At 42.2% G+C, this 16,105-nt stretch overlaps 1 protein-coding gene across 1 annotated transcript in view; it reads left to right on the top strand.

Moving 5' to 3' along the window:
* TBC1D9 (TBC1 domain family member 9) overlaps positions 1–16,105 on the top strand; it is a 109,108-nt gene that overhangs the window by 55,457 nt on the left and 37,546 nt on the right. Inside the window, exons 3-6 of the mRNA XM_026499388.4 lie at positions 1,548–1,666; positions 8,530–8,758; positions 9,171–9,432; positions 11,163–11,370. Of these exons, the coding sequence (XP_026355173.1) occupies positions 1,548–1,666; positions 8,530–8,758; positions 9,171–9,432; positions 11,163–11,370 (818 nt within the window). The remainder of the gene's footprint in view (positions 1–1,547; positions 1,667–8,529; positions 8,759–9,170; positions 9,433–11,162; positions 11,371–16,105) is intronic.

Raw genomic sequence — 16,105 nt, 5'->3', positions numbered from 1 at the left:
TGGGATTTTTATAGCATTGCTCTGAGATGGATAAAGGTGTGTGTGTGTGTGTGTGTGTGTGTGTGTGTGTGTGTGTGTGTGTGTGTTAATTCATCTCCATTTTACAGATTAAACAAAACTGTCTAAAGTCATCCAACTGGCTGGTGGCGGAGTGAGGGGGCGCAGGTGTCTGCGTTCTAGCTCTCTCCGTGACATCGCGGTACAGAGTCATCACTTGTCTTTCCCTGTGGTTGACTGTGGCCCCAAATAACGAGCCATGGGTAACGCCCACAGAGATCAGCGGTCTGTTCTTCGTGTTTCACAGCGCTGCCTCTCCACGAACAAATCTGCTTTCATCCTCTGCATCGGTATTCCGTGTAGGCAGCTTTGGTGGTTAGTGTTAAAAGAAAAGAAAATGAACTTGGGTTTGGTTTTGTTTTTTCTCTCCTTACACAGTGGTTCTGAAACCCCTCAAACCTGCCTCACCTCGGGGAGATTTTAGTTCTGCTCTGACAGTTCTGAGTATCATTGTAGACACATTCGTGCCTCCCGCCTTTCTTTGTCAGGAGTCAGAGTGCGATTCTGACTTACCGTGAATTACTGGTGACAGAGAACAAAGAGAAGAAGAGACACTGTTAAGAAATTAAGGAAAAGAAAGCTTGGAAATCTAAGGAGATGCCTGGAGGTTGAATCAGTGGAATCAGAAAGTCATTCCTTAATTCTGGGATGAGTAGCCTACGATTTATATATATGGATATGAATGATTTATAAAACATGGTTTTCTGCAAGATCATTAACAATCCCAGAGCAAGAATAAAAGGGGAAGGGGAAGGAATTTAGCCCAGTATCTTTACAGCCACATCCTGGCGGCATACCTCCGTGGGACCCGTGCAGCCCTGAGCGGAGAGCGGTGCCCATTACATGTGCTACAAGGCTAGGGTTGTGTCAGTGTGGAGCTTGCCAGGCGAGGTGACTGATGCTTCTCATCACTGACCGAAGTGTGGTGACTTGCTCGGAGGCTGTGAGGATGACCTCATCCCATTACATTTCAAGGCAGCCGTGCTTGCGAGAGCCAGGCAGCTGTTCCACAGCGATCGTCCACTTTCACATCTCATTCATAATTGAAGTGAGCGAGGATCATTTTTGCCCATTATAGAAGGTGGTTACATCAGACCTCCAGGGGCATACCAAAGCTCTCATATTCTTGCAACTTAACAACCGTAACCTCGTATCCTAACGAGATCTAGCTTCCCTTGTGAAGGGCATGCAGGTTCTAGGAGGGAGACAAGTGGAGGGTCGTGCTCAAGTCCCAATCCAGAGAAGTAAGTGGGAGAAGTGTTGCTATCTTCTAACTGGAGACAGCGTCGGAGAAGTTTCTGAACCCACCTGATCAGACTTGACTATAAGACACTGCTTACTCAGAAAGGGAGAAAGCATTTTAAAGGCAGAGCTGTTGGGACAGCGGTCTCCTTTAGTGACACTGTGTATTGATGAAATGAGTCTATTTAAGTATCTTGTAAATTCACGAAATGTTAGTATCATGTTTTATCATCTTATTATTCATACAGGCGGTTCCAGAAAGGAAATCACCGAACACTGGGAATGGCTTGAGCAGAACTTACTGCAGACACTGTCCATCTTTGAAAACGAGAATGATATCACCACATTTGTGAGAGGAAAAATACAGGTAGAGGGTTGTTTGTTTTGTTTTGTTTCAACTTTTAACTGGAAATAATTTCACACTTACAGAAACGTTGTAAAAATAAGAGCCTGTAGACCTTTTGCATGTTCTCCTATTGTTAACATTTTACCCCATTTACAGTATCAATGGAGTGCTCATTTACTTTCTGTTTGAGGGGAATCCACCCCCCCAAATCCTTCACTGTGTATTTCTAAGAACATTCTGTTAAATAATAACACTGCAGTTATCACCTTCAGTAAATTTAACGTTAACATTATACTTTAATATTTGGCACATACTCCAATCTTGTTCATTGACCCAGTGTCTAGCATTTTTTCCCTTTCAGTCCAGTGCAAGATCCAGTCTAGGAAGCTGTTGAATTGGTTTTCATCTCTTGTCTCCTTCAATCTAGAACGTTTCTATAGCCTTTCTTTGTCTTTTATGACATTCATGTTTTTATGTATGTGTTTCTATTTTTTTTAACGGGATATTTTTCATTTTAGGTTTTGTTAGATGTCTCCTAGGATTTGATTCTGATTTTGCATACCCAGGAGGAGCACCTCATAAGTGACCTTACGTCCTTTTCAGAGTGTCATTTCTGGAGGCACATGATATCTCCCCTCGTGGCTGATAGAAACCCAGCAAGGCGTTACCTACCCGGGTTCTCCACTGTAGAGTTACTAATTTTGCCTTTTCCAATAATAAACAATTTGAAATGTTCTATGGGAAAACACTCTAAAGCCATGCAAATAACCTACTCCTTATCAAAATTGCCCCATGATTTAGTGTCCGTTCGTGATTTTTTTGTCTGAACCAGTCTTCGCTGTGACATTTTTACAAAACGATCGCTTTCTGATCCCAGCATTCTCTCACATTTATCAGTTGGCACCTGTTATTCTGCTATAAGCAAGAGCTCTCTTGGCATTTATTCATTGATTTATTTTTGTTATGGACTCGTGGATTCCTGTGTTTTTCAGTTGTTCATGTTTCATTACTGGACTTAATAATTTTGGCACTCACACTATCCCAGGTTTAGCTAGAGGAAACACCTACAGATTGCCTCCTTTGTCCTTGTGACATGTCCCTGTAGCTTTTTTGAACACTTTACTTCTGCTATATGGGATGCCACAGACTCCTCTTTTTTTTTAAAGATTTTATTTATTTATTTATTTGAAAGAGAGCGAAAGCGAGAGAGATCACAGAGGGAGAGGGAGAAGCAGACTCGCCGCTGAGCGGAGAGCCTGATGCAGGGCTCGATCCCAGGACCCCGGCATCATGACCTGAGCTGAAGTCAGACACTTAACCGAGTCACCCAGGCACCCCATGTCCCAAACTCATCTTGTACTTTCTCTGTCCCAGTCCTGGAATCAACCCTTTGTTTCAGTTTGCTTTCAGTTTCAGGCCCTTTCTTCTTTGCTGCATTGTTAGTTTAACTTCATTTTTTGCATGCAGAAAATATTAGCATGCTTCCAAAATTGTAAATTTCCCAAAGCGTTAACTCCCTTCTGCCTCCTTGCTACCCTGTTCTCCCCAACCTCTTCTAGTTAACCAACTTCCTTCTTATCTGGCTTGTCCTTCCTGTGTTTCTTTTTGTAAAAAGAGGCAGATGTATGTATTTTTCTTATTTCTTTTTAATTCTTACACATAAGCCTTCATGTACGTATGCTCCTCTGCAGTTGCTCTTTTCACTCAGTAACTCTTGGGTAACACTTCATATCAGTTCATAGAGAGTATCCACATGTTGTGTTTGTTTTTTAAAAAAAACATTTTAATAGTTTTGTTTTTATTTTGAAATACTAATTTTTAGGTTTACAAAAAAACTGTAAAGATAGGAGAGGGAATTCCCATAGACCCTACTACTTAGCTCCCATTAATATTAACATCTTCTGTAACCATAGTGTATTTATCAAAACTAAGAAATGAACAGTAATGCAATATTGTTAACTACAGGGGCACCTGGGTGGCTCAGTCGGTTAAGCATCTGACTCTTGGTTTCAGCTCAGGTCATGATCTCGGTGTTGTGGGATCGAGCCCCTTATCAGGCTCTGCACTCAATGGGGAGTCGGCTTGAGGTTCTCTCCCTCTCCCTCTGCCCCTCCCCCTGCTCACCCTGTCCTGTGTGCATGCATGTGCACTCTCTCTCTCTCTCTCAAATAAATAGATCTTTAGAAAAACAATATTGTTGACTACAGACTTTATTTGGATTTTACCAGTTTTTCCACTTCATGTCCTTTTTTTTTCTTTTTTTTAAAGATTTTATTTATTTATGTGACAGAGAGACAGCCAGCGAGAGAGGGAACACAAGCAGGGGGAGTGGGAGAGGAAGAAGCAGGCTCATAGCAGAGGAGCCTGATGTGGATCACGCCCTGAGCCGAAGGCAGACGCCCAACCGCTGCGCCACCCAGGCGCCCCTTCATGTCCTTTTCTATTCCATGATCCAATCCAGGATCCCACATTGCATTTAGTGCCTAATTCTTTTTCATAGGTGCATGTTATGTGTGTATGTGCTATAGAGAATTCAGCACTCTCCTACACTTGGACATTTAAGTAGTTTCCAATATTTTGAAATTATAAATAGTTATATACATACACACACACAAACATATAGTATATGCATGAATTATAATTCACACATATAAAAATATACATGATATATATGAATATGGAGATATATATATATGCACACACAAACATGTAGTATATGCATGAATTATAATTCACACATATAAAAATATACATGATATATATGAATATGGAGATATATATATAATATATTATATATATTATATATATTATATATATATATCTCCACGTGTGTGTGTGTGTATACATTATACATTATAATTATATAATGTATATAATGTATATAATGTATATAAATTATACATTATAATTAGAAATTATAAATAGTTATATACATACGCACACACAAACATATAGTATATGCATGAATTATAATTCACACATATAAAAATATACATGATATATATGAATATGGAGATATATTACATATATATATATAATCTCCACGTGTGTGTGTGTGTGTGTGTGTGTGTGTGTGTATTGTGGGGATCTATCTTTATGATAAATTGGTAGAAGTGGGATTGCCAAATCAAGGGGTAAATGCACTTGTCATTTTGCTTAATATCGCCAAATTCACCCCCGCGCACAGGAGTTGTACCATTTTATATTCCCACTGGCATGTATGGGAATGCCTGTTTTCCCACAACTTTGCCAAAAAAGTAGATTATCAAGCTTTTGAGGCTTTGCCAATCTGATGGGGGAGAAATATTTTAGTGTTGTTTTAATTTACATTTATCTCACTTATGACTGAAGTTGAACATCTTTTTAAATGTTTAATAGCCATTTTTATATCTCTGTAGATTGCTCATGTCTTTCACCTATTTTTCTATGGGACTTTGGTCTTATTTTTCTTTAATTTTTAAAAGTTCTTTTATATAAAGGCGACTAGCCTTTTATTGGAGATATAGATCATAGATATTTTCCCTAAGTTTGTCATTTGTCTTTTGACTTTGCTCATGATAGTTTTTGCCATGGAACATTTAAATGTTTTATTTAGTCAAAATTAGAAATTCCTTCCAAATTTTTAGTCATCACTAGGAAGCCTTTCTTTACACCCAGGTTAAGGAAGAATTCTAGGAAGTGACCTGATAGTTCTCTTCTCATTAAAATTACACAGGATGGTCACTTTCTACTTGATTTCTTCTCTTTCACTAAACTTTTACACGAACAAGTAGTAGTTTTATAATCAGAAAAAGAAGTAGACTATCATTGCTTTTTAGGGTCTGATATTTTTGAGGGAGAGAACGGAATTTTAACTGGACCACATAAAATTAGGAAGGGCTGAGCAGCCCAAAAGCACGTATAACATATCACCCTCTTCCTTTCCCTTACCCTTTGCCCCCAAGATGGATCTTTTGCTGCTTCAGGATGGCTGATTTCAGAAGGGTCAGTTTGAAGCTGGGAGGAGGTGGGAGCTTCCAAACAAAAGAGTGTTCTCGAATAACTGAGAGTTATTTTATTGATAAAACCCTTCTGATTTTATAACTTCTTCATTTCATTTCTGAGTCATGTGTCTGAATTTCTGGGAAGTAATGGAAATGGAGAGAGTGTGAGGTTCCTCATTTGACCGTGTCGCAGGGGACCGCTGACTGGTGTGGGGATGGGCGAGAGGCCTCTTCCCTGCCCAGGAGCCACTACCGAGGTCCTCAGTTAGGTTTTGCTAGTCCTCCCTCAGATGGTACTATCTTTGGGCAATAGATGCAGATTGCTTAGAAGTGACAATAGCCAGGAGGAAAACAAACACAAACACAGAAAAATAGAAAATAAAACAAGGGGCGCCTGGGTGGCACAGTCGTTAAGTGTCTGCCTTCGGCTCAGTGCGTGATCCTGGCGTTCTGGGATCGAGCCCCACATCAGGCTCTTCTGCTAGGAGCCTGCTTCTTCCTCTCCCACTCCCCCTGCTTGTGTTCTCTCTCTCTCGCTGGCTGTGTGTCTCTGTCAAATAAATAAATAAAATCTTAAAAAAAAGAAAAAAAAGAAAAAGAAAAGAAAAGAAGGACCAATTATGTCAAATAGCTGTTCTCACTGTTTTTATTATACCAAAAATGTCACATTTAATTCCCCTGAAACCAATTATGAGAAAGGAATTGCTATTAATGCAATTATGTGTGAAAGAATGTCATTCATGTGCAAATGAATGGTTTAAGCATTCTCAGTTGTCCAATAATGAAGGGAACCAACAAATTTATTTGTTATGAGATTTAATTAACTTTTATAAATTATAAATGTAATAATTAACTACAGAGGAGGCAACCATAATCCAGACCCATAGATAACATTTTGCATATTTCTTTCTAGATTTTTGGGGTGCATTTTATCATCATAGTAGTCTTACTGTGCATATAATTTTGTATCACATCTTTGTTTCCTTGACTGGAATTGTTATAAAATTTTTAGTTGTTATTTTAATAGTGGAATATCATCCCACTATTGACCTTACCATTCCTCTCTTTCTAGAAGTCTCCTTAGCTTTGAGACCGGTGGGGGCAGGCACAAACAGTAATACACTACAGTGAACACTTTTTCATATAAGTCTTCCTCTAGTTTTTGTTTCATTCCTTTGGGATAGATTACAAATTACAAAATGTTGATTACTGAGTTAGTTTACACACTTTTAGTGGCCCTTCCTAGAGACTGTCAGTTTAGTAGAATCCCTGTGCAATTATACCATTGCTCACTTTTCAGCATTCTGGTTGTTTAAATGGTTTTCCAGCTTTAATAGGTAAAAGTTGGGGTCTTCTTGTTTGAATTTTCTGTCTTTGATTATGAGGTTGAACATTTTTTCATGTTCACGAAGTTAATTTTCCTTTTTGTGAATTCTGTGTCAGTGTGTTTTGTGTATTTAAATTTGTATTGGGCATCCCAAATATTTGGATTGTAGTAATTTTTCTAAGTGATGTGGAGCTGTTGCCTGGGACCAGGATAACACGTTTTATGTTACGTAGAACCTGTAAGGCATAAAGGAAGGAGATGTTCCATCCCTTTGTTCCATCATCTGGTCCACCTGGCTAGAAAATTACAAGCAAACTAAGGAGAGGTTCTGCATTCTACATCCTCTCTCTTCTTAAAGGTGGGGAAGTTGGGAGTTGAACCTGATGGGGACTATTACCCTGACTGTTGAAATCAGTTGGCAAGGCTTGGTTTGTTGATGTTACGTACTAGGCCCTGGAGCGTTCCAAAGTGTTGTGTCTCAGTTCTGTAGCCTCACAAATTCTCTCACATTAGAAACAGTTTGGTTTTTTAAATTTAGATGAGCATTCTAGAAGTGTGATAGTTGGTAGATCTGGGATAATGCAGTTTGAATGTTTTTCCACTCAAAACATGGGTATCATTTGGTTTTTTTTATACCTCACTCCCTTCTAATAGTCTCCTTATTCTGACTTTAGGTCAGAGCCCTGCTAAGTGGTCCAGGGGAACAGGTATTAGCCCACTTGAGGGTCTCCAGGCTTACTCTAAGTTGATTGGCCGTTGGGGTTGCCTAGAAACCCAACTGCTCCTACTTACTAGTGGGTTCCCACTCAGTCACTTTTATTTACTCATTCATTTATATATATATATATATATATATATATATATATATATATTTACTCATTTATTTATTTCTCTCTCTCTCTCTCTCTATATATATATATATTTTCCCCCTCTAAAGGCATTGATAATTTCAAAATGTCACATAGGCTGTAGGTATATTTGCCAACTGGGAAAGGTTTGTCCATCCTTCTCCTGAACTGGCTCTTCTCCCCACCCAGAGGTCCAGGGCCCTCATGCCACCTCGTGGTTGTCTGAAGTTCCCTGACGCAGCACGTGACCAGAGCCTGCTCACCCCCGAATTAGCCCTGGTTCCAAATGGATCTCCCCTGGTCTGCATGAAAGCCAACCATCTCTGTTCTCTTAATGAAGTAGTAATGTTGAGAAAAGCAGAAATTGACCTTTGGGGTGACTTCGTCATGATGAGCTAGGAAAAACAGTCTAACTTGCAAAATCTTTACATCTCCTCATTTGTAGAATAAAACCATGGGCTTCATCATAAGTGAACTTCTTAAAATGACTAGCACCAATAAACAGATAAATCCATATTGTTATTTGAAGATCTTTTAGTGCACAAGTGCTCCTCGGTAACGGGCTTAGAATTTGGGGGGTGCCTTTGAAAAAGAATGTATCAATTAAAAAAAAAAATTCTAGCATTAGGAATTGGTTTTTTCCTTTCCAGTATTTACAGCAGGCAGCGAAAAGCAGCCCTAGTCTTATTAATGCTCGTGGCGTGCCTCGTTGTCTCCTTGCTTTAGGGCATCATTGCAGAGTATAACAAGATCAATGATGTGAAGGAAGATGATGACACGGAGAAGTTTAAAGAAGCCATTGTGAAATTCCACAGGCTGTTCGGGATGCCCGAGGAAGAGAAGCTCGTCAACTATTACTCTTGCAGCTACTGGAAGGGGAAGGTCCCCCGTCAGGGTTGGATGTACCTCAGTATTAACCACCTTTGCTTTTATTCTTTCCTTATGGGAAGGGAAGGTGAGTTGTCTCGAATTTCAGAGGGAAGCTTGGGGAAGTCTGCTGAGGTTTGCCCTAAACGCATAAACCACGTCAAAATGCCAAAAACAGACCTGTAGTTACGACTCGGTCAACACTGTGTTTTAACTACATAATAAGTGAAGTCAGTTATTTTCACTATTAAAAAAAAGGTTATTAAGTAACAGAGATTCCCCGAAGCTATGATAAATGTCATCGACATGGACTTCATAATCATGATGACTTCGGAATTTCTGGGGTCCGAATTTGTCTCTGAAACAGACAAAACAGTAATAAATAAGGGGCATGCACACTCAGAGGAGTTCAGCGCGGGCGGGGGCTGGGTTGTGAGACTGAAGGATCCTTCGGGGATTTTAAGGGGCCCGGTGTTGACCAGTTTGTTCCCCGTGCTCAGCCAAGCTGGTGATCCGGTGGGTGGACATCACACAGCTGGAGAAGAACGCCACGCTGCTTCTGCCTGATGTGATCAAAGTGAGCACGAGGTCCGGTGAACATTTCTTCTCCGTGTTTCTCAGCATCAGCGAGACCTTCAAGTTAATGGAGCAGCTCGCCAACATCGCCATGAGGCAGCTCTTAGATAATGAGGGGTTTGAACAGGACAGATCCCTGCCCAAACTGAAAAGGAAGTCTCCTAAAAAAGTGTCAGCTCTAAAACGGTAGGTGACAGAGACAGAGTCTTACACACTTCAGGAACGAGAAACTCTTACATTCTTTTATGAAATATAACCTCTTCTGAATCACTTCAAGGTTCCGAACGCTTTTCTGGGTATAGATGCAGAACTGAAAAAGGCTGTCTGAAGGGCTCAAATGTCAATGAGGGAGGCGGACACGGCCAGCACGGCCAACTCTGCCACAAAGTGACGGGAACTCTTCTGGTCCTAGGGGGCGGGGTGCTATGGGGAGATGGGACAGGGTGGTGGGAAAGGCCCTCGGGGGAGGCTGCTTGGAATGGATCTCAAGAGGTAGTAGAAGTTCCCCATCCAGATTCAGTAGGATGGCTGTTTCAGGCAGAGGGAATAACATGATGCCGGAATCTCAAGGGGAAAGCACAGAGGGAGTGAAGTCCATCAGTGTCTAGAAAGTGGCAAGGCATGTGACGAGGAGAGGCTGCAGACAAACCTGGAAGTCCGGATGTGGGAGTGGAGCTAGAGAGAGGGCGAGGGAAAAATCCATGCTGTCAAGTGTGAGTATATGCACAGAACTCTCCGGAACTGCAGTGGGGAGTGAGAGAGGGAGAGCGTGTCCAAGGGATGCGCCAGCTCCGTTTTGATTGTGTGGAGCTGGTTGTCTGCAGAGCATCACACAGAAGATCGGCCCCGAGCATAGATGGGATTGGAAATCCCTGCCTACAGCTGGGAATTGGAACGTGACAAGAGATCACTGTGTTAAGCTGTCCGGTGAGGTGTTTCAGTAGACTGGTTGAGGGTGAGTGGTGTTACTGCAGTGGATTGAGTCACAAAGGAAAGGCAAGGAATGGGAATTAGGCAAGTGTAGACTGCTTTTTCAAGAAATTCAGTGGTGAAGGAGGAGGGAGTGCTCTTCTTCGAATGTAAAAGATTTGAATATAGGATAGAAGGGGAAGGGTTTGTGGTGAAGGTAGGTGCGGGGAAGGAGGGGGCACAGAGCTAAAGCTGTAAGAAAACCAGTCATTATAGAAGCGACATCCAATAGGGCATGGGAAAAATCGCTTGCATGTGTGTAGATACCTCTCCCTCTGCAGTGGAAAGAAAGCAAGGGCAGGTGAGGGTGGAAGTGAATTGGAGGGAAAAGGGAGGGCGTGGGGGGAGCTCCCCTTTGTTCTGGGGAGCCAGAAAGTCGACCACCCAGGGGCCGAGGTGGCACAGAAGCTTGAGAGGAGAGGTTTGAACAGCTGACTTGATAAACAGGAAAAAGGGGGAAAAACAACTGAGCTGAGGTTGGAAACTCTAGTTGTTTCTGTGTTTCAGGCAATTTTGTCGTCTTTTTAGGGCGGACAGTGATAGCCAGTAGATTCATGAGGCTCGTCTGCGTTCTCATTAGATCTTTCTTAAGCGATAAGGCCTCAAAAGTGGCTCTGGAGAAGTGCGAATAATCTCTTTAGAAATTATTGTATTCCTTTAGAAAAAGAGTGGATTTCCTATCCAGACCTGGTTTTCCTAAGATTCTTTAGCATTTATAGTATTGATTGTAAAATGACTGCCCAAGGGGCCTGAGTATATTAAAATAATTAAATTGTGCTTCTGGGTCATAAGTTAGAGTTCGCTCCAATAGAAGGGCGAGAAGGTGGGGATGAGTCTGACAGGATGGAGGAGCAGAGAGATGGGCCAGGGGACCTCCCCTGCGGCCTCCTTCAGAAGCCATTGAAATGTTGCTCTCGCTGTCAGGTGACTCTGTTATTGCTTTCCAGTGATCTCGATGCCAGGGCAAAGAGTGAGAGATACCGTGCACTTTTCCGGCTGCCCAAAGATGAAAAACTAGACGGCCACACCGACTGCACCCTCTGGACTCCGTTCAACAAAATGCACATTTTGGGGCAGATGTTTGTGTCCACAAATTATATCTGCTTTACCAGCAAGGGCGAGAATCTGTGTAGCCTCATCATCCCACTCCGGGAGGTAGGTGTCAGGTCAAAGTGGATATTCTAAGAGTTTCCTTTGTAATCCTTTTCTATGTGAACCACAGATGTTTTCTTTACCAGCATTTCGTTGGTTTTTAACCATAGGTGAATGTTCATAATTCTTTGGTGGCCCCAGTCACCCCCTTTTGTGTGTTGTCATTGCTCTCAGTGACCTGAAAGAGCTTTCCTTCCTAGAAAAGGCAGCCTAGAGGTTTTTTGGGGTTTTTTAAAGATTTTATTTATTTGAGAGAGAGAGCGAGAGGGAGCATGAGCAGTAGGGAGGAGCAGAGGGAGAGGGAGAAGCAGACTCCCTGCTGAGCCGGGAGCCCGATGCAGGACTCGATCCCAGGACTCCGGGATCATGACCTGAGCTGAATGCAGACACTTAACCAACTGACCCCCCCAGGGGCCTCCTGCCTAGAGTTTTAAAATGGAGATTTTACTATTATTCAGGTGTGGTGAGGCCAACACATCAGGAGGTGGCCGTCCTGGAAAGAGAGCTTGCTCTACTCACCATCCCTCTGGGAGAGGCCATGGGGCACACTGGGGAAGCACCATGGTTGGTCCATAGGCGGAGGGAGTCAGGAAATAGGGGCAAGAGCCTTTATTGTGATTTCCATGGGAAGAAACAGGCAAGGCAAGGTAAGCAGGTTTAGGATGGGCTAGTTGGAATAATTTCAGCAGGGGCATAGGGGCCATCCCTAGCTATCTGGTATCTGGGCTCCCAGGGTGACCAGGGCAAGGATAGTTGACCCTGAGTGTGAGAGCTGGGTTAAAGGAGGTGGAAGCAGTGTGCTTGGTTTGCACAGGAATGGCCTGCTCCCAGGTGAGTCCTTTATTATCTCTTGGAGTTCGCTAACTCTGGGAGGATGGCCCCTGCCAGGGTCAGCAAGGCCCAGGATATCAAAGCATCAAATACAAAAACTAGAAAATGTAGTTATTACACCTGCTTATGGCCTAAGAGCAGCTTGGTCCCAAGGAAACAGTCTAGATTGTGAATCAGAAAGCCAAGTGTTGGATCTGGTCGGCCAGTTACCAGCAACAGAACCACCGGGCTGTTGGCCACAGAGGCAGATTCTGGAGCCCGCCCCACATTTTCTGAATCTCTGCAGGTTTTGGAATCTGAATTTTAATAAAGTCCCAGGCTGATTCTCGTGCACCATGAAGACGTTGTTCCTTCTTACTCTGTACGCATTCTACTGTTTCTGGCGAGGAGGTGGCCTCTGCCCTGTTTCCACGGTGCTAGGTGGTTCCAGTACTCCCTCGGAGAACTTGCCTTGACGTTCGGAGTTGAGAAGGAACTCCAGGTTAGGCTCTTGGGGGCTAGAGTCCTACAGTTTCTAGTCCTGGAGACCACTTTCAACCTGCCCTGGTCCTTTTCTAGAAGTTAAGGTGGTTAGAAACTTCGGTTATGTAATTAAGATTGACCCTTTGTTAAGATTCCCTAGAGTAAAGGATTCAAGTATCCCTCTGCCTTTTTTTTCCTTTCTTAAAGAGATATTTATTTAAAGAGATTTTTTCTGTTTTTGCTTGTTTTCTTTTGTTTTAAGAATAACTCACCATTATCACAGAAAATTTGTGAAAGTACAGACAAATAAAAAGAAAACAAAATTCATCCCTACTCCACCAGTCAAAGGTAGCCCCTGTTATTCTGCTGTATGGCTTTCTAGGCTTTTTCTGTACTTGGCTGTGTATATGTCATATATGTTATTTAGATATAAAACATAGGGAATTTTTGTTTTTTGCTTATTTCCCTCAACACTGAATGTATAGTAAACTTGCCCCCATATCATTAAATGTTTTTATAGCATCATTTTTAATGACTGCATATTATTCCGTTAACTGGATGTATAAAATTTATTTGTTCAGTTGCCTGTGCTTGGACTCTTGCATTGTTTCTCGTTTTCTTCCAATTATATATATAATTTTCCTTAAAGTAGGAATTATAAATTCCAAGAAGCCGAATGGGTGGGTCAGAAAGAATCCAAAATGTTAGGTAGTTGACAAATCTAGTTCTGCTTCTTCTAAGATGAGCAAACTGGTATTATAACACTGTGTGAGGTGAAATGTGGCGGGGGTGAATTCTGAGGTGGATAATTCGACAAGTACTTACATTTGGCTCTGGAGTGGATTTCATAACTTTTTCCAGCAAATGTACCTTCTTTGCCTTAGACTGTTACTAAACTTCATTTTCTTCGTTTCTGGTTTTCTTCACCAAGGATGACCCAAAAGGAAGTTACCTGCAAAAGCTAGGGCAAAGGGTTCCAGGATTAAGGATGCGCATTGGTGAATCCGAGGGAGTCCTCACTCTGTTTATCCAAATAGAGATAAGGAAGGAGTGGGGCGGGCTCAAGATGTCTGCTCTCCTGTTCCCCACCTCCTGCTGGCTTCTTCACCCGTCAGTGCAGCATACAGTACAATAGTGAGAGTTCAGGGCAGCTGAGAGAACGGGGATTGATATTCTCAGCCCGTCTTTGGCTTGCTTGTTTTCCCTAACAGCTGGTAGAGCAGAGATCACCCAGTCATATTTCAGGGTAAATTAGAGGAGGAACAACACTGGAGGTAGTAGCCTTGAGAAATAAAGCATGTGATGGTGGGTGGGTGCAACTTTAAAGAGGGCAGCAGTGCCCCTCCTTTAACCTGATGAATCTCCAGAGTACTGAACAATAGATCCCTAATCCCAACTAATGGAAGAAGCAAAGGACTCAGTGTAATTTTTACAACCTTTACGTTATCTTAATGACAGAAAAGTGATGGGGTGGCCCCTCTCCTCCCCCCTCCCTCTGTCCCTCCCCCCATACATGGGATCTGTCTGAGCGGAGGGGGTCTGTCCGTGAACTGGGTACCTTTTAGAACTGACTTAAGCTGACTGTTGGGCCGCAGCCTCCCTGGGAACATCCTACGTGAAGCGGCCACTTTAGGACTATATAAACTAGGAATTGTTGTTTCATTTAATTTTTTATAAATAAGCTAAAATATGGACTGGAGATGGTTAATGTATATTCCACAGATAGACTTAAGGTGGATCAAATAGGCACAGGATCATATGTTACTACAGATTTTGAAGAAATTCCTGAGGCAGCAAAGCAGGGAGATGAAGTGAACCGATCGGGTTTTTCATTAGAGATTCCAGATGAAGTCTCTCTCTCTTTTTTAATCGTAAATTACCTTGCAGATATTACACATTAAACATCAAGCTTTGACTAAATTCCCATCTAGTTTTATAACCCAAGTTGGTAATGAAACGTGTCTCATTAAACTAGAATACTCGTATGTAGCTGTTGCCCTTTGCTCGCGTCACAAAACTTATGGGATCGGATCCTACCAGAAATAATTTGTCAGCAAAAAAATATTTTGTGGTCCATGTGAGCATTTATGTTCTATGTGGGAGCTTTCTGGTTGTTTCTGTATTCGTAATCTAGCTAAAGGACTTTCCACTTTGACCTCATCAAGTCCACATGGCTATCTGGGTTTTAGATGAGGAACTTGAACCTTATGTCCCCTTGGCATTTGTCATTTAGTGTGAGACAGCTGGTGACCAAAAGAATCAGAAAAAATTATTGTGAGAAAAGGGGTTTTTATAGGTCTTTTTTTTTTTTTTTTACGATTTTATTTATTTATTTGACAGAGAGACAGGGAGAGAGGGAACACAAGCAGGGGGAGTGGGAGAGGGAGAAGCAGGCTTCCCGCTGAGCAGGGAGCCCGATGCGGGGCTCGATCCCAGGACTCTGGGATCATGACTCGAGCCAACGGCAACCCCTTAACCGACTGAGCCACCCAGGTGCCCCTATAGATCTTTTAAAAATAGGTACTGTTTAGTACATTTTAAGTACCATGGGAAAATCCTCTTCATGATAAAGAAATTTTTTTCCTATTTCTCCAGCTTGTTTGCATTAGGAAAAATGTGCACCTCCAAGTACCTCAGGGGATTCCTTTAAAAGTATATAAATATACCTGGTAGCTTAGTCAGTTAAGCATCTGACTCTTGGTTTCAGCTCAGGTCATGGTTTTGGGGTCGTGGGATCGAGCCCCATGTCTCAGGCTCTGTGCTCAGCGTGGAGTCTCCCTCAGACTCTCTCCCCCTCTCCCTACCACTCACTCTCCCTCCCTCTCTCAAATAAATTTTTTAATTAAAAAATATATAAATACATATCTAACTGTATGTGTTGCTAAAATCTGAGAGTAGAAGTCAGGTCCTGCAGTCTTCCCTCTGTGGATCCCAGTTGTCCCCATGTTGTACTTAGGGCCATTCAACTTTTCAGGCAACTCCAACAGGTTTCTTAGCTGTGAAGGGGAAAAAGCTTTTCAAATTCTGCTTTGGGGACAATGTATTTCACATGAAAATGTTGATGAGGAGGTTAAAGTTGAACCTGTCTAGACAGCTTACAGGTGGAAATGAAGAGGGGAGGAGAAACTGAACTTGAAGGATATAGTCAGAGCTGCTGCAAATAAACCATTTATCTAGGGCTTGCCTTGAGATTTTTTTTCCTACTGTGCTAAAGAAAAATATTTTTATGCACTTACCCTAGCTTCCAGTTGATGAAAATCCTATTATAAAGACCCAAATGTAGGTCTTCAGTTCAGAGCTGAAACAGATGTCCTTTCCTGCTCGTCTCCTCACGTGGTAGAGCTACTTCACCACACGCATGCGCACAGCCTCGCGCACGCAGGGTCAGCCTGTGCAGTGGGGTTGCGATTAAGCTGTTTACATCGTGTCTGTTCGGAATTGAGCC

The sequence above is a fragment of the Ursus arctos genome, unplaced genomic scaffold, assembly GCF_023065955.2.
Source record: "Ursus arctos isolate Adak ecotype North America unplaced genomic scaffold, UrsArc2.0 scaffold_11, whole genome shotgun sequence".
NCBI classification, from domain to species: domain Eukaryota; kingdom Metazoa; phylum Chordata; class Mammalia; order Carnivora; family Ursidae; genus Ursus; species Ursus arctos.
This window is presented reverse-complemented; position numbering and strand designations above follow the sequence as displayed.